At 44.5% G+C, this 27,727-nt stretch overlaps 1 protein-coding gene across 8 annotated transcripts in view; it reads right to left on the bottom strand.

Annotated features, from left to right (window-relative positions):
• The window catches only part of osbpl8 (oxysterol binding protein-like 8), a 150,205-nt gene that overhangs the window by 62,272 nt on the left and 60,206 nt on the right, over window positions 1-27,727 (bottom strand). For 5 of the 8 annotated variants that reach the window (XM_042317073.1, XM_042317067.1, XM_042317070.1 and 2 more), the window contains exon 2: window positions 10,104-10,439. In XM_042317073.1, coding sequence (XP_042173007.1) covers window positions 10,104-10,392 — 289 coding nt within the window. In that variant the 5' untranslated portion in view covers window positions 10,393-10,439. Of the gene's footprint in view, window positions 1-10,103; window positions 10,440-13,711; window positions 13,749-27,727 lie in introns of all 8 variants that reach the window. The other 3 variants (XM_042317072.1, XM_042317071.1, XM_042317074.1) reach the window with 1 other exon arrangement.

Here is a 27,727-nt window from a genome sequence, read left to right as displayed (position 1 = left end):
ACAGTAAAATTGTAATAAAGTCAACTAATTAACATGCTGTTAATACCAATGCTCATAATGATACTGTGACAAGGTCACACAACAGAAATGGCTATGGGACAGTTGATCAATATTTCCCCCGGCTCTAGATATTGATCTCTGGGACTGCAATCTCAAGGGGACAGTTCAGACGCTCAGCTAGGAGAAGACTGTCACCACGACTGTCACCAGGAACAGGTTAAGAAGACTGTGCTGCCCCAGTCACCCTGACAACGCTGTCAGAACATATTGTCCATAAGAAAGGTCTGTTGCAGGTCCAGAACAAAAGGGTATAAGAGAAGTAGGTGCATTGAGAAATGAGTCTCAAAGAGCACCAATGGTTATCTCTGTGAAAACCAATAGGCCCCACCTGGTCCTTATCGTCGAAATAGAATCTCCAGAGCATTGCTGTTTTTCCATCCACAAGATTCCTGGCATCCTCCCATCCCATTCAATTCAATTGACCCTTCCCTCCTAATGTTTCCTTGTTTGTTCTGTCAACAGCTGCGGCCCTTCAGTGCCCTCTGGCCAATTAAGACGTGTTATCTATATTTTCGAATGGAAGGAGTCATTCCATCCCCGTCTGTTTAGAGACGAGGCAAACAACAGCTTTGATAACAGCTTGCGAGTTCTGTGAGAGAGCGGTGATGTCACAGCGTTGCTCGGCGACACTTGAAAAAAAGTGTCCCCCCAAATGTTACCTTATTTCTGACATAGTGCACTACTTCTGACCAGACCCCTATAGGCCCAGATCAACAGTAGTGCACTTTACAGGGAATAGGGAGCCATTTGGGACACAAACACAGATCCCTGAGCAAACAGGCTAATTAACACAGGTAATTAAGACGTTCTGGAGTATGTATAATTCAAAATCCTAGGCCTAATTAACCCTGCTCCCTCAAAGGAAAGTTCAGCTGGTCCAAATTAATAAATGGCATTTTTAAGAAACAAGTCAACCAGAGAGAAGAAACTTCACAAAGATGTTGGGCCAACAATGTGACAAACAGTTGAGGTGTTTTGCTTAACCCCCTGGGTTAGGTTCGGTCTCCAACCTCCATGGGGGTAAAAGTAGTAGTCTACTGGACCCGGAAGCTACAGGAATGTCGCTGTCATGTCAGGAAATAGAGCGTGAGGGTATTTAGGGAGTACCCACATTAGGTAAGTGTTTGCAGACAAATATTGGGTCAGCCAAACAAAGTCCCCAGGCATTCTGCATGTGTCCACCATATCCACACTACTGGCCTGGGTCAACATATCAGGAAATAAAGACAGCCCAGGTCAATAGCCTGGGTCAACATATCAGGAGATAAAGACAGTCCAGGTCAATAGCCTGGGTCAACATATCAGGAGATAAAGATAGTCCAGGTCAATAGCCTGGGTCAACATATCAGGAGATAAAGACAGTCCAGGTCAATAGCCTGGGTCAACATATCAGGAGATAAAGATAAAGAGCCCAGGTCAATAGCCAACATATCAGGTCAATAGCCTGGGTCAACATATCAGGAGATAAAGACAGTCCAGGTCAATAGCCTGGGTCAACATATCAGGAGATAAAGACAGTCCAGGTCAATAGCCTGGGTCAACATATCAGGAGATAAAGACAGTCCAGGTCAATAGCCTGGGTCAACATATCAGGAGATAAAGACAGTCCAGGTCAATTTTGCATTAACCCCAATGGGTCAACATATCAGGAGATAAAGACAGTCCAGGTCAATAGCCTGGGTAAACATATCAGGAGATAAAGACAGTCCAGGTCAATAGCCTGGGTCAACATATCAGGAGATAAAGACAGTCCAGGTCAATAGCCTGGGTCAACATATCAGGAGATAAAGACAGTCCAGGTCAATAGCCTGGGTCAACATATCAGGAGATAAAGACAGTCCAGGTCAATAGCCTGGGTCAACATATCAGGAGATAAAGACAGTCCAGGTCAATAGCCTGGGTCAACATATCAGGAGATAAAGACAGTCCAGGTCAATAGCCTGGGTCAACATATCAGGAGATAAAGACAGTCCAGGTCAATAGCCTGGGTCAACATATCAGGAAATAAAGATAGCCCAGGTCAATAGCCTGGGTCAACATATCAGGAGATAAAGATAGCCCAGGTCAATAGCCTGGGTCAACATATCAGGAAATAAAGACAGCCCAGGTCAATAGCCTGGGTCAACATATCAGGAAATAAAGACAGCCCAGGTCAATAGCCTGGGTCAACATATCAGGAGATAAAGACAGTCCAGGTCAATAGCCTGGGTCAACATATCAGGAGATAAAGACAGTCCAGGTCAATAGCCTGGGTCAACATATCAGGAGATAAAGACAGTCCAGGCAATAGCCTGGGTCAACATATCAGGAGATAAAGACAGTCCAGGCCAACACATAATACATGATGCATGGCTATTCATGTATACAGAAACATCTGCATTAAGTGACTGGACAGTCGTCGTCAGCTAATGTGCCTTGAACAGATGAGCATTTTAGCGACTGACCACAATAGTCACTCTGGAGTGAAGTTTCCTTCCCCCTCCCCCAACCTTATCCAGATAGTGGGGAAAAAGGCAAAACTGACCCAAGATCAGCACCTAGAGCGACTTTACCCTACACTGTCACCGGCCCACAGTCTCCACTGTATTTTTACACAGAGGCTAGCTATCACATCTCCCTGTGTGTAACACAAGCCCCTGCATGCAGGATTAAGAAACAATGGTTCTCCATTACAGCACACCACATGGAATCTGCATATCAGGAAGTAGAGCAACAACAGGGAGCACTTTATTTTACAGTAGGTGATGTCTCCACTGGTACTTACCTGGTATTTAATAGGAAATGGTGTGGCAACAATGGTTGGTTTCTAGTATATAATATGAAATGTTGTGGCAACAATGGATACGTTCTGGTACTTATCTCAAAGAACTCAACACCAACCATCTAATATGGTCATATTAGTGCTAGCTAATAGCTAAAAACTGTGTCACGTTGGATGGGCAATGCAATCCTGAGTAAATAGGGGTTCAATGGTTGGCATTTCCTGGGTAGAGTGCTCTGCTATGTTTACATTCAGGCTACATTAACTAATGTCTAATGTCAACAAATGTTGATTGAAGTCTTGGCCTGGTATTTGTATTGTTCGCTAATTACTGTAATGTAATGCCGGCTAGCCAAAAACGTATCCAGAGTACAGGTTTAGGTGGGGGAAATGGGGAAGGGTTAATAACAGTATTTTTTTCTTTCTTAAAAGGATAGTTCACTCAAAAACTATATTTTTGTATTTTGTTCATTAGTCCACTGTAAATACATCCCCAGGAAATGTTTCATGTCAGCAGTCAAGTTAGAGCACTTTCAGTACAGAGCAAAAACTGTGATGATGCATTTTGCAGGTTTTGAGTGACCTAACCCTTTAATCAAGTAAAGCTGGGCAGTGGGGCAGGCTCATCTGCCACAGCTTCCGGAGAAGGAAGATATTAGCAGCAGGCATGTATAGCTCTATGGGTGCTTGATGATCCCCCCCTACCCTGCCAAACAGGCCAACAGAAAGGGCAGCGATGAGTTAATCCTGGTACACAGCCAAAGAACTCTAGCTATAGCCTGCAAAATGTGCAGGTAGATATACCACTGAAGAAGAAAGAATCAACACTGTAGATATTTATGGTAAAGGTCAATGTGTAGCACACTATAAATTTATATGCTATTCATTAATACTAGTTTTGAGATGCGTAGACGCAATATCTTCTATTAAGTACTTTACGACAGGCTTTTAATCTCCTCATAGGTCAACAGTGCTGTCATCGATTAACATCCATTTCAGTTCGGTGCTTTTAACTACAGATGTAGGATCTTAATTTGAGCCAGTTTGCTACAGCAATAACATAATCCTGCAGCAACAGTAATGTAATAATGTGAATTATTATCTGGATTATAATTAATGGACATTTTTTTGTGGGGGTTGAAACATTATTCATTAGCGCAAATCAAGTCTGACATTTTAAAGTGGAATTTAGAAGCATTAGAAGCTATTTTAACCCTTGAATACACAACAAGTTTGCATTTCATGCTGTGCAGGAAAATTAACAGCAACAGAAGAGTTATCAAATTAAGATCCTACATCTGTAGCACTCAGACTCACCAGCATAACATTCTGACTAAATAACCACTGATTTCGGAGCAGAAATAGTGACATTTACCCTTTCTGAATGGGAACATTTAAAAGCCAAACTGCTGGTAAGTGATATTTTGTCAAATCTATTCAGATATGTTCCTGGAATGAACCATGGCAAGTTGAACAAGGGGGATTATGGCTCTTTCTCTCAAAGCAACGTTAGTCCCCACAACCCTGGTCCCTCTCTAGACTATGAATCCTGTCACCTCAAGCCTCTCTGAATACAACCTCTACGGCCCAGTTCACTTGATGTAGTCACTATGCAGCAAAGTCAAAGGTCAAATAGAGGGTGCTTATATTTGTCCCGTTTCACACATGTACAAGTGTGCAACCTGTGTAGTGTGAAATAGAAATGTATATATCCCATTCCCCCTGAGACATCCTTGGAGAGTACGGTCACGGACAGGGATCAGCCATTACTGCCGTTGACCATGGAGCAATTAGGGTTAAGTGCCTTGCTCTGTTCCAATACCTGCATGATCTAGACTGAATCCCAAATGGCACCCCATTCCCTAGAAAAGTGCACTACGTTTGACCAGAGCCCCATGTGCCCTGGTCAAAAGTAGTACACTATATAGGTAGGGTTCTAAAAGGGTTCCAGTGCATCAGGGCCGCGATCATACCAGTATCACTATACTCCTTAGTATCGTGGCAAGGAAACAAAACACAGAGATGATTTAACTTCTTTAGGAAAACAGCCCTACTGTTGGAAACAAACATCATTATGTTGTCATCTAGAATCACATTTATTTATTTTCCAAACTACACTACACAATATTTCAGATACATCAGGTCTGTTTCCTGACTTTATTTTAGCCAAATATTGCGATACTGGTATTGTCCCGGCCCTAGTATCAACATTGTCTCTCATGACAGACGACAAATCGAGTAGAAGGCTAGAACACGTAAGATTTGGGCCTGGGATCCGAGATAACCAGTAACACAACACTGGTGTTACTATTCATAGAGGGTCTGGGGGGTCTCTGTACAGACAATGCCAATCATTATTGGTGTATTCATCATCAAGACGTCTTATACGGAAAGAGACCTCATAAACCTTTATAGATACACCATCAAGAGCATCCTGTCGGGATGTAGTAGTCTATGATATACCTTACTGTATCCTTCTACAGTATATAGTAGTCTATGATGTATGTTACTGTGTGCTTCTACAGTATATAGTAGTCTATGATGTACGTTACTGTGTGCTTCTACAGTATATAGTAGTCTATGATGTACGTTACTGTGTGCTTCTACAGTATATAGTAGTCTATGATGTACGTTACTGTGTGCTTCTACAGTATATAGTAGTCTATGATGTACGTTACTGTGTGCTTCTACAGTATATAGTAGTCTATGATGTACGTTACTGTGTGCTTCTACAGTATATAGTAGTCTATGATGTACGTTACTGTATCCTTCTACAGTATATAGTAGTCTATGATGTTTACTGTATCAGTATATAGTAGTCTATGATGTACGTTACTGTGTGCTTCTACAGTATATAGTAGTCTATGATATACCTTACTGTATCCTTCTACAGTATATAGTAGTCTATGATGTACGTTACTGTATGCTTCTACAGTATATAGTAGTCTATGACGTACGTTACTGTGTGCTTCTACAGTATATAGTAGTCTATGATGTACGTTACTGTATCCTTCTACAGTATATAGTAGTCTATGATGTACCTTAATGTATCCTTCTACAGTATATAGTAGTCTATGATGTACGTTACTGTGTGCTTCTACAGTATATATTAGTCAATGCTGAGCTGGGGAATATAGATCCGTGCTATGTACCTTACTGTTCCCTTTTACAGTATAAAGGGGAAAGAGGCTACCTAGTCAGTTGTCCAACTATTCAACTGAAATGTGTCTTTGGCATTTAACTCTCTGAATCAGAGAGGTGAGGGGGGGCTGCCTTAATCCACATCCACGTCTTCGGCGCCCGGGGAACAGTGCCTCTTGCTCAGGGGCAGAGACATTTTTTTTTTTTATCTTGTCAGCTCAGGGATTCGATCCAGCAACCTTTTGGTTAATGGCCAAACGCTCTAACAACTAGGCTACCTATAGTTGTCTTTGATGAGCTGGGGAATATAGATCCATGCTTTGCTTCAGTGCACATGGCTGAATCTTATTAGCTGCTTTATAGTTGATGTTTGACTTGGCTTTGCTATCATTCATTCTATCCCCAGCGGACAGGTTTCAGCCGCACAGTATTCTAGCATAACAAAACAGAGATTCTAAAAGGAAGGGCAGATCTTTCAGATGGAGAAGCATGGGAGAGACCAAAATAAGGATCCTAATGCTGCATCTCCACTGCCAAAGTTGCATCTCTCTGTGAGCTCCTAATGCTACATCTCTCTGTGAGCTCCTAATGCTACATCTCTCTGTGAGCTCCTAATGCTACATCTCTCTGTTAGCTCCTAATGCTACATCTCTCTGTTAGCTCCTAATGCTACATCTCTCTGTTAGCTCCTAATGCTACATCTCTCTGTTAGCTCCTAATGCTACAGCTCTCTGTTAGCTCCTAATGCTACATCTCTCTGTTAGCTCCTAATGCTACATCTCTCTGTTAGCTCCTAATGCTACATCTCTCTGTTAGCTCCTAATGCTACATCTCTCTGTTAGCTCCTAATGCTACATCTCTCTGTTAGCTCCTAATGCTACATCTCTCTGTTAGCTCCTAATGCTACATCTCTCTGTTAGCTCCTAATGCTACATCTCTCTGTTAGCTCCTAATGCTACATCTCTCTGTTAGCTCCTAATGCTACATCTCTCTGTTAATGCTCATCTAATGCTACATCTCTCTGTTAGCTCCTAATGCTACATCTCTCTGTGAGCTCCTAATGCTACATCTCTCTGTTAGCTTCTCTCTGTTAGCTCCTAATGCTCTCTCTGTTAAATGCTCCTAATGCTACATCTCTCTGTTAGCTCCTAATGCTAATCTCTCTGCTCTCTAATGCTATCTCTCTGTTAGCTCCTAATGCTACATCTCTCTGTTAGCTCCTAATGCTACATCTCTCTGTTAGCTCCTAATGCTACATCTCTCTGTTAGCTCCTAATGCTACATCTCTCTGTTAGCTCCTAATGCTACATCTCTCTGTTAGCTCCTAATGCTACATATTCACTGCCAAAGCTGCATATCTCAGTTAGCAGCTGCTTAGCTACAGAGACACTACCATCTTAATATGACTCGGCTGTACTTGCCTTCCGCCGTCGTGGCGAAATAAGGAGAATGCCAACCAAGGTCAATTGGAGACAAAGGTCCTTACCTTAACTGAAACCGCTCTCTCTCTCTCTCTCTCTACATACATACACGTCTCCCCACCAGCTGTGCTTGCCCAGCCTACAGGCATCCAGGGCGAGCCCAGGCCCAGAGACCCCCAGATCGACCATCCGGGTCTCTTGATCTCCAACTGGCCCCGCAAAAACACTCTTGAGCTCCCCAGACTCCGCCTCCCATTGGTGGATGGCCAGGCAGGAAGTAGGAAAGGGCTGCGATTGGTTCAGACGGGTGTCTCCATCCATGTTAACCCCGGGTGACAGGGCGTAATCCCTAAGAATGAGCCTAAATCTGGGTTGTCCCCACCTGCTCCCTCCCTCCCTCCTGCTTTCCTGCTGTCCATCTACCTGGCCAGGGTGAGAGAGGAGATAGAGACAGTTAAAGAGAGAGTATCTGGAAAGCAGATTTGTATTTCCATGAGAGTCAACATGGTGGGTCTGGGTCTATTTCAGTGTAACAGTGCCAGGGCAGGGAGAAAGGCCTTGCTTAGTAGGCTGTCCATGTACAGACCGTCTTAGCTGCAGCACAGCAGGCAGCTCCCTGTAGCCAGGCAGAGACTGAGGCAGACTGCATGAACAAGCTCAGCATTTAGATGTCCCTTATCTGCAGAGGGAATCTAGCCTCATACAATATCATACAATGTGTTTATGGCATTATTGCGGTCTATAGAATATCTAAGCTTTGATTACCCAGGTCTGTACTATTCAGAATAAATATCAGCTTTGTGTAGGATCCAAATAACATTATTATTTGGTTATATCCAACTAGTGAGGTCATGAGACAAACACATGCCGACAACATGCAAGTTGGCGGACAGTCAACCGGTCAAGAGAAGCTGAAATGGAATGCATCATTTCCAATCTTGATCCACACAACATTGTTTGAGACAAATACAAAATCATTTCCAATCCTGATCCACACAGCACTGTTTGAGACCAATACAGCATCATTTCCCTCACAATACAACACTGTTTGAGACCAATACAGCATAATTTCTCTCACAATATAAAGAAGCTACTTGAGGCAGTGGGGGTTACCATGGAAACCTGGACCAGGGCTTAAGAGTTCCGATGGTTTCAGAGTTTAACCTATCTGAACCATATTCTTCTCACAGAGAACGTTTGTTGTGGAACTAGGATAGGAATTCACATCTCCTCTTTCAAGTAAGTAGGAACACTTGGCAGAATCTAAAGAGGGGAGGGACTTTTTGGCCTTTAAAGCCCCAATCAGGAGTTTATGTTTCAGCCTGACGGCAGCCCCACCAGGGACAGACAGTCCACGAGCACAGCATAATAGTTGAAACTTACTTTGAAGCTACATGGCTTGTTTCCAAAGACAACAAAATGAAAGACATAAACAATGGAGCAACGGTACCTTTAATGCGGGGTTCTGATATGATGAGACGGCTGTACGAAGGTCAAAAGGCATTTCTAAGTTCTATTCTTCAAGAATCAACAGTTGGAATGGCCATTGAACAGCAGGAAATATTCTAAATTGTGAGATCTTAAGAAGAACACCATGATTATCTCTACTGATGCCTCTGAATAAACGATATCCGAGAACGCAATATGAGAGAGTTAATGGCTGCGTCCCATTTAGTGCACTACTATAGCACTAAATAGAGAAATAGGGTGCCATTTGAGATGGATCCAATGTGGTGTCATGATAAACGGAGGGGGTAGTGACGTTGGACCAATAACAGACTGGTAAATGCCACGACGGCCGTCACAAATGTTCACCACCTGCCTGTTCACACTGAATGAAGGATACAGATCACCGGCATTGTTGCCTCCCAGCCTTTCATCCTTATTGGATTCTCTGCCCTTTGGGACGGCATTACCTGTGAAGTGCTTACTTGTGAAGCGCTCGGCCTACATTCTTATATTCAGAAGAGCAAACCAGCAACAACCACAACTGAGAAACTGACACTAGGAAAATAACACTGGATGTATTGGCTTAGAGTTAGCTAATAAAAGTAATTTCTGTCATTTACCAGCCTACATCTCAGAGCTGTATAGAGGCCTAGGTACTATCAATATCAATGCAACCATCTGCCCTTCATATCCTCAAGGCAGGGATTTTTTTATTATTATGGTTCTATCCCAGAATTATTTCCTTTTGTGCAACGACTGGTTACCCAGTTGTAAAAGTCCCCCCAACCGCACCACTCAGGTCTCTTTTGAGAGAAGTGTTGCTTGTTCTGATAGAATGCAGACACATGATTTGAAGGTGCTCTAGAATGAGGAGAGAAAAATATTTGTTTTTCCTTTTAGCTTCTGCTCCCCCTGGTGGTAGATAATGGAACATTCCAGAAGGAAGGTACTGTCGTGTATAGGATGAACCATTTTTGACATTTGGAGGGTAAAAACCTTCCAAAACCACCTTAAAACACTCCCAATGCCTTGTCATATACAAGTCTCAAATAAAAACATCAGATCCTTTTGCTTAGAGCATTGGTAACCTCTGGGCTTCCCCTGGTATCTGCTTCAACCCTGAAGGTTGCATGGAGCCTAGCAGAGCCCATCAACCTCCAGAGGACACCGTGGTTCAGGAATATTGAGGTTAGTACAGAGATTGAGAGATACCGGACCCTGGGTCTGTGCTTAGAGGGCAAAGTGTGCCTGGAAGAAGAAGGTGGTCTTACCATGGGTGTAGCTGAGCCCCGGGCTGAGGGAAGAGGGGCTGGCGAGGTGATCCCTGCTGGGGGTGTGGAGGCTCCCATCCTTCTCCTTCTTCTCCTCTCTGTCCTTCTCCTTCTTCTCCTCTCTGTCCTTCTCCTTCTTCTCCTCTCTGTCCTTCTCCTCCCTCTTCTCTCGCTCTTTCTCCTCCCTCTTCTCTCGCTCCTTCTCCTCCCTCTTCTCTCGCTCCTTCTCCTTCTCTCGCTCCTTCTCCTCCCTCTTCTCTCGCTCCTTCCCCTGGCTTCGCTGGCTCATCCTCCCTGGGGTCAATAGGATGGGGTCATCACTGGGAATTAAGGCAGCTGGAGGAGACCGAAAGCGAGAAAGAAAGAGAGAGAAAGAGAGAGAGGGAGAAAAGGGAAAGAGAGAGAGAAAGAGAAGGGGAGAAAAGGGAATAAGAGAGAGGGAGAGAGAGGGGGGGGAGAAAAGGGAAAGAGAGAGAGAGAGTGAGGGGGAGAAAAGGGAGAGAGAGAGGGGGGGGGGAGAAAAGGTAAAGAGAGAGTGTGAGGGGAGAGAAAAGGGAGAGAGAGAGGGGGAGAAAAGGGAAAGAGAGGGGGAGAAAAGGGAAAGAGAGAGAGTGAGGGAGAGAAAATGGAGAGAGAGAGAGAGATATTAATTTGTATCTGCTGACCAACAGGCTGAGCAGCAGGGGTTCTCCTCCCCCACTGGTGGTGACAGATGATGACGACACGGTGCCCTCTAGTGGCACGGCTGCAAAGATTCCATCTAACGAGGAGTAGGGTGAAGTTGCACCTAGAGTTGCATTTTCCCCACTAACGGTTAAGGTTAGGATTGGGGGAGGGTAAGCTGATCCTAGATCTGTACCTAGTGGAAACGTCACCCTGCAGCGTTATAACATATTAATGCAGAGAATATCTCAGTATAGTACGAACACTTCTTAACTCTATGGCAAAGGGTTAACGAGATTTGGTTTAGTGTATGTGAAGCACACACAGCATATTTAATGAATAACATCCTAGGTAGAGAACACATTGTGCCTAGTAGCACTATTAAAGGGAAATGCACAGAGAAACCATCTAGTAGTGCTCTTAATTAAAGGGAAGATTCACTCTAAGGTTTCCAGTGAGTCTTAGTACAGCAGTCTACTGTTACAGTGAAGCAGTCTACTGTTACAGTGAAGCAGTCTACTGTTACAGTGAAGCAGTCTACTGTTACAGTGAAGCAGTCTACTGTTACAGTGAAGCAGTCTACTGTTACAGTGAAGCAGTCTACTGTTACAGTGAAGCAGTCTACTGTTACAGTGAAGCAGTCTACTGTTACAGTGAAGCAGTCTACTGTTACAGTGAAGCAGTCTACTGTTACAGTGAAGCAGTCCACTGTTACAGTGAAGCAGTCCACTGTTACAGTGAAGCAGTCCACTGTTACAGTGAAGCAGTCCACTGTTACAGTCCACCAGTCAATAAGGTTTCCAGTGAGTCTTAGTACAGCAGTCTACTGTTACAGTGAAGCAGTCTACTGTTACAGTCCACTAGTCAATAAGGTTTCCAGTGAGTCTTAGTACAGCAGTCTACTGTTACAGTCCACTAAGCAGTCAATAAGGTTTCCAGTCAATAAGGTTTCCAGTCTTAGTACAGCAGTCTACTGTTACAGTGAAGCAGTCCACTGTTACAGTGAAGCAGTCTACTGTTACAGTGAAGCAGTCTACTGTTACAGTCCACCAGTCAATAAGGTTTCCAGTGAGTCTTAGTACAGCAGTCTACTGTTACAGTGAAGCAGTCTACTGTTACAGTCCACTAGTCAATAAGGTTTCCAGTGAGTCTTAGTACAGCAGTCTACTGTTACAGTGAAGCAGTCCACTGTTACAGTGAAGCAGTCTACTGTTACAGTGAAGCAGTCTACTGTTACAGTGAAGCAGTCTACTGTTACAGTGAAGCAGTCTACTGTTACAGTCCACCAGTCAATAAGGTTTCCAGTGAGTCTTAGTACAGCAGTCTACTGTTGCAGTGCACCAGTCGGCAGGTAAGGGTGTTCTCGAGCAGCTAGAGGTTCTTTACCATTCGGCCATCAGATTTGCCACCAATGCTCAATATAGGTTTCACAGTCAGTCTTAGTACAGCAGTCTACTGTTGCAGTGCACCAGTCGCTATGCCACCCCTAGAAACTCACGCCACCCCTAGGAAATCAGATTTGCCACCCATAGGAAACTCAACGCCACCCCTAGGAAACCCGCAATGCCACCCCATAGGAAACTCAACGCCATCACTAAGAAACTCAACGCCATCCATAGGAAACTCAACGCCACCCCTAGGAAACGCAAAGCCACCCATAGGAAACTCAACGCCACCCCTAGGAAACGCAAAGCAACCCATAGGAAACTCAACGCCATCACTAAGAAAGTCAACGCCATCCCTAAGAAAGTCAACGCCATCCCTAAGAAAGTCAACGCCATCCCTAAGAAAGTCAACGCCATCATTAAGAAAGTCAACGCCATCACTAAGTCAACGCCATCCCTAAGAAAGTCAACGCCATCCCTAAGAAAGTCAACGCCATCACTAAGAAAGTCAACGCCATCCCTAAGAAAGTCAACGCCATCCCTAAGAAAGTCAACGCCATCCCTAAGAAAGTCAACGCCATCACTAAGAAAGTCAACGCCATCCCTAAGAAAGTCAACGCCATCCCCTAAGAAAGTCAACGCCATCCCTAAGAAAGTCAACGCCATCCCTAAGAAAGTCAACGCCATCCCTATCCATCCTAAGAAAGTCAACGCCATCCCCTAAGAAAGTCAACGCCATCCCTAAGAAAGTCAACGCCATCCCTAAGAAAGTCAACGCCATCCCTAAGAAAGTCAACGCCATCCCTAAGAAAGTCAACGCCATCCCTAAGAAAGTCAACGCCATCACTAAGAAAGTCAAAGCCATCCCTAAGAAAGTCAACGCCATCCCTAAGAAAGTCAACGCCATCCCTAAGAAAGTCAACGCCATCCCTAAGAAAGTCAACGCCATCCCTAAGAAAGTCAACGCCATCACTAAGTCAACGCCATCACTAAGAAAATCAACGCCATCACTAAGTCAACGCCATCACTAAGAAAGTCAACGCCATCACTAAGTCAATGCCATCCCTAAGAAAGTCAACGCCATTACTAAGAAAGTCAACGCCATCACTAAGAAACTCAAAGACATACGAGACACAACCAGCCATAGGCCTAGATAGTGAACTCAACAACTGTAAGTGACATTTCAGTGAGTCAGTGACTATTGGAAATATTGTGGCTCACCAAAACAGGGCACTGTAGAACCATAAAGCTAGTGTGAAACTAGATCAGCACTGTTCAGCCATACATGTGATGAACAACATCACAGTTACAGACAACTTTCAACCACTCCAAACTTTTGGCCTACCCAGAGAAATCCTTTCCTATAACTTGGAATTCATGACATTCGTTTAAGGTAAACACAAACTAATGGCTACTGTAACACGACCTTCCAATGCATCCCTGTCCTGATGAGGTGTTGAGTTGGAGGACGTGAGCCTGTTGCCCCCTGTGAGCCCTCTCACCCCTGCCTCACCCCGCCTCTCCACACCTTCCTGTCCCTTTCAAAGGTCAGTGGCTTACCTGATGTGGTGGGGTGCTCTCTGATCTCTGCATGGAGCTGGTATGGGGAAGGGTGGGGACAAGTAGACAGAGATGGGGGAGAGAGAGAGATGGGTAGCGAGAGTTGGGTGAGATTGAGAGATGGGGAGCGAGAGATGGGGGACAGAGAGAGATGCGGAGCGAGAGAGAGAGATAGGGAGCGAGAGAGAGAGATGGGGAGCGAGAGAGAGATGGGGAGCGAGAGAGAGAGATGGGGAGCGAGAGAGAGATGGGGAGCGAGAGAGAGATGGGGAGCGAGAGAGAGATGGGGAGCGAGAGGAGCGAGAGAGAGATGGGGAGCGAGAGAGAGATGGGGAGCGAGAGAGAGAGAGATGGGGGGAGCGAGAGAGAGAGATGGGGAGCGAGAGATGGGGGGGACAGAGAGAGATGGGGAGCGAGAGATGGGGAGCGAGAGAGAGAGATGGGGAGAGAGAGAGATGGGGAGCGAGAGGGGAGATGGGGAGCGAGAGAGAGATGGGGAGCGAGAGAGAGATGGGGAGCGAGAGAGAGATGAGATGGGGAGAGAGAGAGAGATGGGGAGCGAGAGAGAGATGGGGAGCGAGAGAGAGATGGGGAGCGAGAGAGAGATGGGGAGCGAGAGAGAGAGATGGGGAGCGAGAGAGAGATGGGAGAGAGAGAGGATGGGGAGCGAGAGAGAGAGAGAGAGATGGGGGAGCGAGAGAGAGATGGGGAGCGAGAGAGAGATGGGGAGCGAGAGAGAGATGGGGAGCGAGAGAGAGATGGGGAGCGAGAGAGAGAGATGGGAGCGAGAGAGAGATGGGGAGCGAGAGAGAGATGGGGAGCGAGAGAGAGATGGGGAGCGAGAGAGAGATGGGGAGCGAGAGAGAGAGATGGGGAGCGAGAGAGAGATGGGGAGCGAGAGAGATGAGAGATGGGGAGCGAGAGAGAGATGGGGATGCGGGAGAGAGAGAGAGATGGGGGAGCGAGAGAGAGATGGGGAGCGAGAGAGAGATGGGGAGCGAGAGAGAGATGGGGAGCGAGAGAGAGATGGGGAGCGAGAGAGAGATGGGGAGCGAGAGAGAGATGGGGAGCGAGAGAGAGAGATGGGGAGCGAGAGAGAGATGGGGAGCGAGAGAGAGAGGGGAGCGAGAGAGAGATGGGGAGCGAGAGAGAGAGAGATGGGGAGCGAGAGAGAGAGATGGGGAGCGAGAGAGAGAGATGGGGAGCGAGAGAGAGATGGGGAGCGAGAGAGAGAGGGGGGAGCGAGAGAGAGAGATGGGGAGCGAGAGAGAGATGGGGAGCGAGAGAGAGATGGGGAGCGAGAGAGAGATGGCAGAAAGAGGGGGAAAGAGGAGGGGGTAGGGAGTCCATCCAGGTAGTCAAGGTGACCAGAGTGATGTTGGTCAGTTTGTGTGCAGCAGTGGTGGTGGTGAAGGACACAGCAGCAGAAACAGAGGATGATGAAAAAGAAGACAAAAGACAAAAAAGGAGAACAGACGTTAGTAAAAAAAAAAAAAAACCACAACACCCTACTGACAACAGACCACAACACCCTACTGACAACAGACCACAACACCCTACTGACAACAGACCACAACACCCTACTGAGACCACAACACCCTACTACTGACCACACAGACCACAACACCCTACTGACAACAGACCACAACACCCTACTGACACACAGACAGAACAACACCCTACTGACAACAGACCACAACACCCTACTGACAACAGACCACAACACCCTACTGACAAAAGACCACAACACCCTACTGACAACAGACCACAAAAACCCTGACAACAGACCACAACACCCTACTGACAACAGACAACACCCTACTGACAACAGACCACAACACCCTACTGACAACAGACCACAACACCCTACTGACAACAGACCACAACACCCTACTGACAACAGACCACAACACCCTACTGACAACAGACCACAACACCCTACTGACAACAGACCACAACACCCTACTGACAACAGACCACAACACCCTACTGACAACAGACCACAACACCATACTGACAACACCATACCGACAACAACACCCTACTGACAACACCATACCGACAACAGACCACAACACCCTACTGACAACAGACCACAACACCCTACTGACAACAGACCACAACACCACACTGACAACAGACCACAACACCACACTGACAACACTATGCAGATCACAACACCATACTGACAACAGACCATAACACCATACTGACAACACCACACTGACAACACTATGCAGATCACAACACCATACTGACAACAGATCACAACACCATACTGACAACACTATGCGGATCACAACACCACACTGACAACAGATCACAACAACACCATATTGACAACAGACCACAACACCATACTGACAACAGATCACAACACCACACTGACAACAGACCACAACACCCCACAACACCCCACTGACAACAGACCACAACACCACACTGACAACAGACCACAACACACCCTACTGACAACAGACCACAACACCACCCTGACAACAGACCACAACACCACCCTGACAACAGACCACAACACCACACTGACACTATGCAGATCACAACACCATACTGACAACAGACAGCATCACAACACCATACTGACAACACAACCCCACTGACACACACAACACCATACTGACAACAGATCACAACACCATACACAACAGACCACAACACCATGACAACAGATCACAACACCATACTGACAACAGATCACAACACCATACTGACAACAGATCACAACACCCCACTGACAACAGATCACAACACCATACTGACAACAGATCACAACACCATACTGACAACAGATCACAACACCATACTGACAACAGATCACAACATCCCACTGACAACAGATCACAACACCATACTGACAACAGATCACAACACCCCACTGACAACAGATCACAACACCCTACTGACAACAGACCACAACACCATACTGACAACACCATACCGACAACAACACCCTACTGACAACACCATACCGACAACAGACCACAACACCCTACTGACAACCGACCACAACACCCTACTGACAACAGACCACAACACCACACTGACAACACTATGCAGATCACAACACCATACTGACAACAGATCACAGCACCATACTGACAACAGATCACAACACCATACTGACAACACTATGCAGATCACAACACCATACTGACAACAGATCACAACACCACACTGACAACAGATCACAACAACACCATATTGACAACAGACCACAACACCATACTGACAACAGACCACAACACCCCACTGACAACAGACCACAACACCCCACTGACAACAGACCACAACACCCCACTGACAACAGACCACAACACCCCACTGACAACAGACCACAACACCACACTGACAACAGACCACAACACCACACTGACAACACTATGCAGATCACAACACCATACTGACAACAAACCACAACACTGACAGCAGATCACAACACCACACTGACAGCAGATCACAACATCCCACTGACAACATATCACAACATCCCACTGACAACATATCACAACACCATACTGACAACAGATCACAACACCATACTGACAACAGATCACAACACCATACTGACAACAGACCACAACACCATACTGACAACAGACCACAACACCATACTGACAACAGACCACAACACCCCACTGACAACAGACCACAACACCATACTGACAACAGACCACAACACCATACTGACAACAGACCACAACACCATACTGACAACAGACCACAACACCATACTGACAACAGATCACAACACCCCACTGACAACAGACCACAACACCACACTGACAACAGATCACAACACCCCACTGACAACAGACCACAACACCATACTGACAACACCATACTGACAACAGATCACAACACCCCACTGACAACAGACCACAACACCATACTGACAACAGATCACAGCACCATACTGACAACAGACCACAACACCCCACTGACAACAGACCACAACACCATACTGACAACAGACCACAACACCATACTGACAACAGATCACAACACCCCACTGACAACAGACCACAACACCATACTGACAACAGACCACAACACCACACTGACAAGACTACACTGACAACAGCATGGTGACTGAATGGAGGAGGAGGACTCTGCTCAGGTCACCAGAAGGGGTGGGGTAACATAACACCCAGTGACATATTAACACATGCACGCACACACACCAGTGGCGCCGACCACAATCCACACACACCGGGAGCAGCCTGGATTAGCAGAGATTACAGGAGTACCAGGGATGAGGAGGGATCATCCAGAGACAACACACAGCACTGGGTGGGCGGGTTGGGCGTGTCTCCTGCTAAGCACCAATCGACCCCCATCCCCGGCAGTCAAGAGAACAAATAGCAACCGGTGCATTCCATTGGCTCTGGCCTCAGGGAGTGGCCACAGCTGTGCTGTAATAGGTTGAGAGTATGTACACTGAGGATGTGTCCCTAATGGCATCCCACTACCATTATAGAGCACTATTGTTGACCAAGACCCATACAAGGAGAGCTGATTAGAGAAAGGCGAGGGGTGGCTCAGCTTTGATTAATAAAGCTTTAGAGGCAAGCGGCCTTAGATTGGATTTTTAATTCAATCAAAGCTGACTGAGTGGTGAGTACATTGTCTCTCTGCAGCTCAATATGATTCGCTACATGGTCAGTCAGTCCCATCAACTACCTGTTTAGTGATAAAGCACAAGGCCAGCTAAGAGGAGTTAAAAATACGTCTTGTGGTTAATGATAGCGGTATAGAGAGGAGTGATGGATGATACAGTTATAGAGAGGAGTGATGGATGATACATTTAGAGAGAGGAGTGATGGATGGTACAGTTATAGAGAGGAGTGATGATGATACAGTTATAGAGAGGAGTGATGATGATACAGTTATAGAGAGGAGTGATGGATGGTACAGTTATAGAGAGGAGTGATGGATGATACAGTTATAGAGAGGAGTGATGGATGGTACAGTTATAGAGAGGAGTGATGGATGGTACAGTCATAGAGAGGAGTGATGGATGGTACAGTTATAGAGAGGAGTGATGGATGGTACAGTTATAGAGAGGAGTGATGGATAATACAGTTAGAGGAGTGATGGATGATACAGTTAGAGGAGTGATGGATGATACAGTTAGAGGAGTGATGGATGATACAGTTAGAGAGAGGGGTGATGGATGATACAGTTAGAGAGAGGAGTGATGGATGATACAGTTATAGAGAGGGGTGATGGATGATACAGTTATAGAGAGGAGTGATGGATGATACAGTTATGAGAGGGGTGATGGATGATACAGTTATAGAGAGGATGGATGATGGATGATGGATACAGTTATGGATGATACAGAGAGGAGTGATGGATGATACAGTTATAGAGAGGGGTGATGGATGATACAGTTAGAGGAGTGATGGATAATACAGTTAGAGGAGTGATGAATGATACAGTTAGAGGAGTGATGGATGATACAGTTATAGAGAGGAGTGATGGATGATACAGTTATAGAGAGGAGTGATGGATGATACAGTTATAGAGAGGAGTGATGGATGATACAGTTATAGAGAGGAGTGATGGATGATACAGTTAGAGAGAGGGGTGATGGATGATACAGTTATAGAATGAGAGAGGAGTGATGGATGATACAGTTATAGAGAGGAGTGATGGATGATACAGTTAGAGAGAGGGGTGATGGATGATACAGTTAGAGAGAGGGGTGATGGATGATACAGTTATAGAGAGGAGTGATGGATGATACAGTTATAGAGAGGGGTGATGGATGATACAGTTATAGAGAGGATTGATGGATGATACAGTTATAGAGAGGAGTGATGGATGATACAGTTAGAGAGAGGGGTGATGGATGATACAGTTATAGAGAGGAGTGATGGATGATACAGTTATAGAGAGGAGTAATGGATGATACAGTTATAGAGAGGGGTGATGGATGATACAGTTATAGAGAGGAGTGATGGATGATACAGTTATAGAGAGGAGTGATGGATGATACAGTTATAGAGAGGAGTGATGGATGATACAGTTATAGAGAGGAGTGATGGATGATACAGTTATAGAGAGGGGTGATGGATGATACAGTTAGAGAGGGGTGATGGATGATACATTTAGAGAGAGGAGTGATGGATGATACATTTAGAGAGAGGAGTGATGGATGATACAGTTAGAGGGATGATACAGTTAGAGGAGTGATGGATGGTACAGTTATAGAGAGGAGTGATGGATGATACAGTTATAGAGAGGAGTGATGGATGATACAGTTATAGAGAGGAGTGATGGATGATTCATTTAGAGAGAGGAGTGATGGATGATTCATTTAGCGAGAGGGGTGATGGATGATACAGTTAGAGAGAGGAGTGATGGATGATTAATTTAGAGAGAGGGGTGATGGATGATACAGTTAGAGAGAGGAGTGATGGATGATTAATTTAGAGAGAGGGGTGATGGATGGTACAGTTAGAGAGAGGAGTGATGGATGATTAATTTAGAGAGAGGGGTGATGGATGGTACAGTTAGAGAGAGGAGTGATGGATGATTAATTTAGAGAGAGGGGTGATGGATGGTACAGTTAGAGAGAGGAGTGATGGATGATTCATTTAGAGAGAGGAGTGATGGATGATTAATTTAGCGAGAGGGGTGATGGATGATACAGTTAGAGAGAGGAGTGATGGATGATTAATTTAGAGAGAGGGGTGATGGATAGATCACAGATACACATCTGCCTTCCTTGGCACCTTGTCAAACATTTCCTCTGACCTGTTTTCCAGTTTAAAAAGCCTTTAAGAACTTGGTAAAAAAAAAAAAGAAGATTTCTCAATATTGACTATTACAGGGGTCTGGGGGAACGTCATGACCCGGGTCACGTTTATAAGGCACGAAACGGAAGAAAACAGTCCGAAACAAAGTTTAAATGGCAGTAGCACCTAAACTTGTCCAATAAGACATTTTTCGTTTTTTGTTTTCCGGTGCAAAACGTTTTGCTACGGGGTTCCCTAATGAACACCATCGTAACTTCCATTCTAATCAGACATGAAATAGGAAATAAGAATTCTTTCTGAACCGACCACATCAGACAATGATCCATACTAAACATGGACAGAACTGTATCAACTGAAACACTTCCCATTCACATAACACTCTATGCAAGTCTGTGTCCCAAATGGCACCCTATTCTCTATATAGTGCCCTATTCTCTATATAATTGCTCCAGGGTCACCGTTGATGATGGCTGACCCTAACCCTGGCCCTACTCTCCAAGGGTGTCTTATACGCAATTCACACATGAGTATAATACACACTTGTGAAACAGGATAAATATCAGCACCCACCAAATTATTATTATTAGCAGTATTATAATTATAATTATTATTTGTATTATTATTAGTAGTATTATTAGTAGTAGTATTATTATTAGTATTATTATTATTATTAGCAGTATTATTATTGGTATTATTATTATTAGCAGTATTATTATTATTATTAGCAGTATTATTATTGGCAGTATTATTATTAGTATTATTATTAGCAGTATTATTATTATTATTATTATTATTATTATTAGTAGTAGTAGTAGTATTAGCAGTATTATTATTATTATTAGCAGTATTATTATTAGTAGTATTATTATTGGTATTATTATTATTAGCAGTATTATTATTAGTATTAGTAGTAGCAGTATTATTATTTTAATTATTATTAGCAGTATTATTATTATGAGCAGTATTATTATTATTAGTAGTAGTATTATTATTATTATTATTATTATTAGCAGTATTATTATTAGTATTAGTAGTAGTAGTAGTAGTATTACAATTATTACTAGGGATGCACCCAGAGACTTGTCTTTGGCCACCCTGCCAACAACCATTCACATCCTCTGTCTGAAAAAGGCTAGAGTGGCACTGCAGGGCATACTAATGGTGCCTGCTGCTCTCCCACTGCAGGGCATACTAATGGTGCCTGCTGCTCTCCCACTGCAGGACATACTAATGGTGCCTGCTGCTCTCCCACTGCAGGACATAGTAAGGGTGCCTGCTGCTCTCCCACTGCAGGACATACTAATGGTGCCTGCTGCTCTCCCACTGCAGGGCATACTAATGGTGCCTGCTGCTCTCCCACTGCAGGGCATACTAATGGTGCCTGCTGCTCTCCCACTGCAGGGCATACTAATGCCTGCTGCTCTCCCACTGCAGGACATACTAATGGTGCCTGCTGCTCTCCCACTGCAGGACATAGTAAGGGTGCCTGCTGCTCTCCCACTGCAGAACATAGTAAGGGTGCCTGCTGCTCTCCACCGCAGGACATAGTAATGCAGGACATAGTAAGGGTGCCTGCTGCTCTTCCACTGCAGGACATAGTAAGGGTGCCTGCTGCTCTCCCACTGCAGGACATAGTAAGGGTGCCTGCTGCTCTCCCACTGCAGGACATAGTAAGGGTGCCTGCTGCTCTCCCACTGCAGGGCATACTAATGGTGCCTGCTGCTCTCCCACTGCAGGGCATACTAATGGTGCCTGCTGCTCTCCCACTGCAGGACATACTAATGGTGCCTGCTGCTCTCCCACTGCAGGAAATACTAATGGTGCCTGCTGCTCTCCCACTGCAAGACATAGTAAGGGTGCCTGCTGGTCTCCCACTGCAGGGCATACTAATGGTGCCTGCTGCTCTCCCACTGCAGGACATACTAATGGTGCCTGCTGCTCTCCCACTGCAGGACATAGTAAGGGTGCCTGCTGCTCTCCCACTGCAGGGCATACTAATAGTGCCTGCTGCTCTCCCACTGCAGGACATAGTAAGGGTGCCTGCTGCTCTCCCACTGCAGGACATAGTAAGGGTGCCTGCTGCTCTCCCACTGCAGGACATAGTAAGGGTGCCTGCTGCTCTCCCACTGCAGGACATACTAAGGGTGCCTGCTGCTCTCCCACTGCAAGACATAATATGGGTGCCTGCTGCTCTCCCACTGCAAGACATAGTCAGGGTGCCTGCTGCTCTCCCACTGCAGGACATAGTCAGGGTGCCTGCTGCTCTCCCACTACAGGACATAGTAAGGGTGCCTGCTGCTCTCCCACTACAGGACATAGTAAGGGTCCTGCTTCTCTCCCCCTACAGGACATAGTAAGGGTGCCTGCTGCTCTCCCTCTACAGGACATAGTAAGGGTGCCTGCTGCTCTCCCACTGCAGGACATAGTAAGGGTGCCCACCACTCCCCCTCTACAGGACATAGTAAGGGTCCTGCTTCTCTCCCCCTACAGGACATAGTAAAGGTCCTGCTTCTCTCCCCCTACAGGACATAGTAAGGGTGCCTGCTGCTCTCCCTCTACAGGACATAGTAAGGGTGCCTGCTGCTCTCCCTCTACAGGACATAGTAAGGGTCCTGCTTCTCCCCCCCTACAGGACATAGTAAGGGTGCCTGCTGCTCTCCCACTGCAGGACATAGTAAGGGTGCCCACCACTCTCCATCTACAGGACATAGTAAATAACACCGTGGGCTCTATATAAATAACGCTGTGGGCTTTATATAAATAATGCTGTGGGCTCTATATAAATAACACTGTGGGATCTATATAAATAACACTGTGGGATCTATATAAATAACACTGTGGGATCTATATAAATAACACTGTGGGATCTATATAAATAACACTGTGGGCTCGATATAAATAACACTGTGGGCTCTATATAAATAACACTGTGGGTTCTATATAAATGAGCTCATGGTGTTGCCAATATATTCAGATCCCATATGTACAATACAACAGTTCTGATACTGTCAATGCACTACCGTATATGAGTAATCCACAATAGACCCATTACATCTGTCTAGAATCACACCCCATCTCATTCTGAAGTGAAAGCTTGTTCCTGCCTGATATGATGTGAGAGAGAAAACATGAAAGCCATATTTTCCCAGACACGGTGCCATTTTCTACGTCTGTTTTTCGAGCTTTCATCTGAAGAGGGAGCGGGGGGGGGGGTTCAGTGACCGCCAGGGGAGGAAAGAAATGTCATAAATAGTACTGTGTCCAAAACAGCACTCTATTTCATATATAGTGCACTACTTTTGACCAGGATCCATATGGTAGTGCACTATAAGTAGTGCACTATAAAGGGAGTAGGGTGCCTTTTAGGGAAAGTGGGTTAGGATGCGGAACCAAGATTTCCCCTGCAGAGATAAGCAGAATAACAACATTCTGTGCCGACACAGACAGATGCCAAATTAAATATTGAATAAAGTCCGTTGTTAACCCTATCAGTCCAGAGATGCCAAATTAAATATTGAATAAAGTCCGTTGTTAACCCTATCAGTCCAGAGATTACAAATTAAATATTGAATAAAGTCAGTCGTTAACCCTATCAGTCCAGAGATGCCTAATTAAATATTGAATAAAGTCAGTTGTTAACCCTATCTGAGACCCCCGAAAACAAATCTGCTTTTCATTCATCTGCATGTCCAGCCCTTAAATACTAAACAAAAATATAAACGCAACAATTTCAAAGATTCTACTGAGTTTCAGTTCATATAAGAAAATCAGTCAATGGAAATACATTCATTTAGGCCCTAATCTATGGATTTCACATGACTGGGAAGGGGCATAGCCATTGGTGGGCCTAGGAGAGCATAGGCCCACCCACTGGGTAGCCAGGCCCACCCACTGGGTAGCCAGGCCCACCCTACTGTGGAGCCTGGCCCACCCTACTGGTGAGCCAGGCCCAGCAAATCAGTGTGTTTTTCCCCCACAACTACTCCTCAGTAACACGTGATCTGCAGTTGTGAGGCTGGTTGGAAGTACTGCCAAATTCTCTGAAATTACGTTGGAGGCAGCTCATAGTAGATAAATTAACATTAAATTCTCTGGCAACAGCTCTGGTAGACATTCCTGCAGTCAGCATTCCAATTGCACGCTCCCTCAAAACTTGAGACTGTTTTGTAGCATTGTGTTGTGTGACAAAACTGCACATTTTAAAGTGGCCTTTTATTGTCCCCAGCACAAGGTAATTAGCATGCTGTTTAATCAGCTTCTTGATATGCCACACCTGTCAGGTGGATGGATTATCTTGGCAAAGGAGAAATGCTCACTGACATGGATGTAAACAAATTTGTGCACAACATTTGAGGGAAATACGCTTTTTGTGCGTATGGAACATTTCTGGGATTTTCTTGTCTCCAGCTCATGAAACATGGTACCAACACTGTACATGTTGCATTTATATTTTATTCAGTGTATTTAGCATCAAAATGAAGTGTTTAACAACAACAACATCTCAGGAGAACCAGGGCTACATGTAAAACACAAAACAATTTGGCAAACAGTTGCATTCATGAGTTTTATTGACAAAGAAACCATTTTAAAAAACAAAGCAAAAATGATGATATGAAGCTGGAAGTACAGAAACTGTTTGCTCAGTGGGAAATTAATATCCAACTAGTCAGTGACAACTGTGTGGAGTTTGGAGTTTGTGACACCGACTATGTGAGCTTATTACAGTATTATAGACAGTATGTCCTGGGATTTCCTATGATCTTCTATGTAGAAGAGCCCATTACCCATGAATCACTCTTGTGTAGCTTGTGAGCATCATAGGGCAAAACATTTTACATGTGTGTGTCGTGAGAATCGTTTTATTAGATAGCTTTTAATAGTTTGTTGCTCAAACCATTCAGACTCTACTGTTGTTCCTGTAAAAAGATCTGGTCTCACAAACACCGCTCTGGCTCAGCCCCCGTTAATCACAGACTAATTAACGGTTGGTACCAATGGATGCAGAAGAAAGTTACTAATCCAATGGTACCCAGAAGTCTGTAGCTTTAAAAGGGGTTAGAAGTCCAAATGGCGCTGGCATCGCGGTGGGACTCATTGGGTTAACCTTTCTGTTAGGATTTATCAGCTACTGAAATGTAGCAAATAAGAGAGAGTAATATTGAAGAATTACTGAGCAGAGTTTCCCCTCGGTACAGATCTAGGATCAGCTTCCCCTTCCCCAATTCCTATAAGTGGGAATTAAAAACTGACCCAAGATCAGTGTCTAGGCCTGGGGACAACGTTACCTTACTCATGAAAACAGTACCATCTCTACCTGTGGTGTTGCTTCAGGAGATTATTTAGACACATTCCTGTAGCTTCTAGATTTTTTTAAATCTTCCATCACAGTATTTTCTTTAAACTTTATATTTCATCCCGATGTGAAGCCTAGCATTTTCCCAAGCACAGGGAGAGAGTGAATATCTCAGGGCTTAGGCTTGAACTGTTTTCCTCCATCCTGCCCCAGAACAGATGAACAGGCACTTGTGTGAGACAGAACGCCATGGCATATTACATCATGTTTAAACATGACTCGGAGCACATCTCTGACCCATTTCCCTTGGTTCAGTATGATCACCCACTGAGGCATTTTTCCACTGTATCTTAAGGATGCACATCTTTTCTGAAAGCCAAGTCTAGTGGTTTTACAACAACAACACAGAGATGATCCACCGACAGTGTGAGAGGTAGTCTTTAAATGTCACGCTGTAAGATGTTCACACCATCCAACACAGGGCTGCCAACAAAAAGGTAAACCACAGAGCAAAGTAAACAATAGAGCGATGTAAACAATAGAGCGATATAAACAATAGAGTGAGGTAAACAATAGAGTGAGGTAAACAATAGAGCGAGGTAAACAATAGAGCGAGGTAAACAATAGAGTGAGGTAAACAATAGAGCGAGGTAAACAATAGAGCGAGGTAAACAATAGAGCGATGTAAACAATAGAGCGAGGTAAACAATAGAGCGATGTAAACAATAGAGTGAGGTAAACAATAGAGCGATGTAAACAATAGAGTGATGTAAACAATAGAGTGATGTAAACAATAGAGTGATGTAAACAATAGAGCGAGGTAAACAATAGAGCAATGTAAACAATAGAGCGAGGTAAACAATAGAGCGATATAAACAATAGAGTGAGGTAAACACGGAGCGATGTAAACAATAGAGCGATATAAACAATAGAGCGAGGTAAACAATAGAGTGATGTAAACAATAGAGCGAGGTAAACAATAGAGTGATGTAAACAATAGAGCGATATAAACAATAGAGCGAGGTAAACAATAGAGTGATGTAAACACGGAGCGATGTAAACAATAGAGCGATATAAACAATAGAGCGAGGTAAACAATAGAGTGAGGTAAACACGGAGTGAGGTAAACAATAGAGCGATATAAACAATAGAGCGAGGTAAACAATAGAGCGATGTAAACAATGTAAACATGAAACAATAGAGTGATGTAAACAATAGAGCGAGGTAAACAATAGAGCGATAAACAATAGAGTGAAACAATATAGTAAACAATAGAGTGAGGTAAACAATAGAGCGAGGTAAACAATAGAGCGAGGTAAACAATAGAGCGAGGTAAACAATAGAGTGAGCAATAGAAAATGTAAACAATAGAGCGATAAAACAATAGAGCGAGGTAAACAATAGAGTGTAAACAATAGAATGCGAGGTAAACAATAGAGCGAGGTAAACAATAGAGCGATAAAACAATAGAGCGAGGTAAACAATAGAGCGAGGTAAACAATGAGTGAGGTAAACAATAGAGCGATATAAACAATAGAGCGAGGTAAACAATAGAGTGAGGTAAACAATAGAGCGAGGTAAACAATAGAGCGATATAAACAATAGAGCGAGGTAAACAATAGAGCGATGTAAACAATAGAGCGAGGTAAACAATAGAGTGAGGTAAACAATAGAGCGAGGTAAACAATAGAGCAACGTAAACATGGAGCGAGGTAAACAATAGAGTGATGTAAACAATAGAGCAATGTAAACATGGAGCGAGGTAAACAATAGTGGTGTAAACAATATAGCAATGTGAGGTAAATAGAGTGAGGTAAACAATAGAGTGAGGTAAACAATAGAGCGAGGTAAACAATAGAGCGAGGTAAACAATAGAGCGAGGTAAACAATAGAGCAATGTAAACAATAGAGCGAGGTAAACAATAGAGCGAGGTAAACAAT

Source organism: Oncorhynchus tshawytscha, unplaced genomic scaffold (assembly GCF_018296145.1).
Source record: "Oncorhynchus tshawytscha isolate Ot180627B unplaced genomic scaffold, Otsh_v2.0 Un_contig_172_pilon_pilon, whole genome shotgun sequence".
NCBI classification, from domain to species: domain Eukaryota; kingdom Metazoa; phylum Chordata; class Actinopteri; order Salmoniformes; family Salmonidae; genus Oncorhynchus; species Oncorhynchus tshawytscha.
This window is presented reverse-complemented; position numbering and strand designations above follow the sequence as displayed.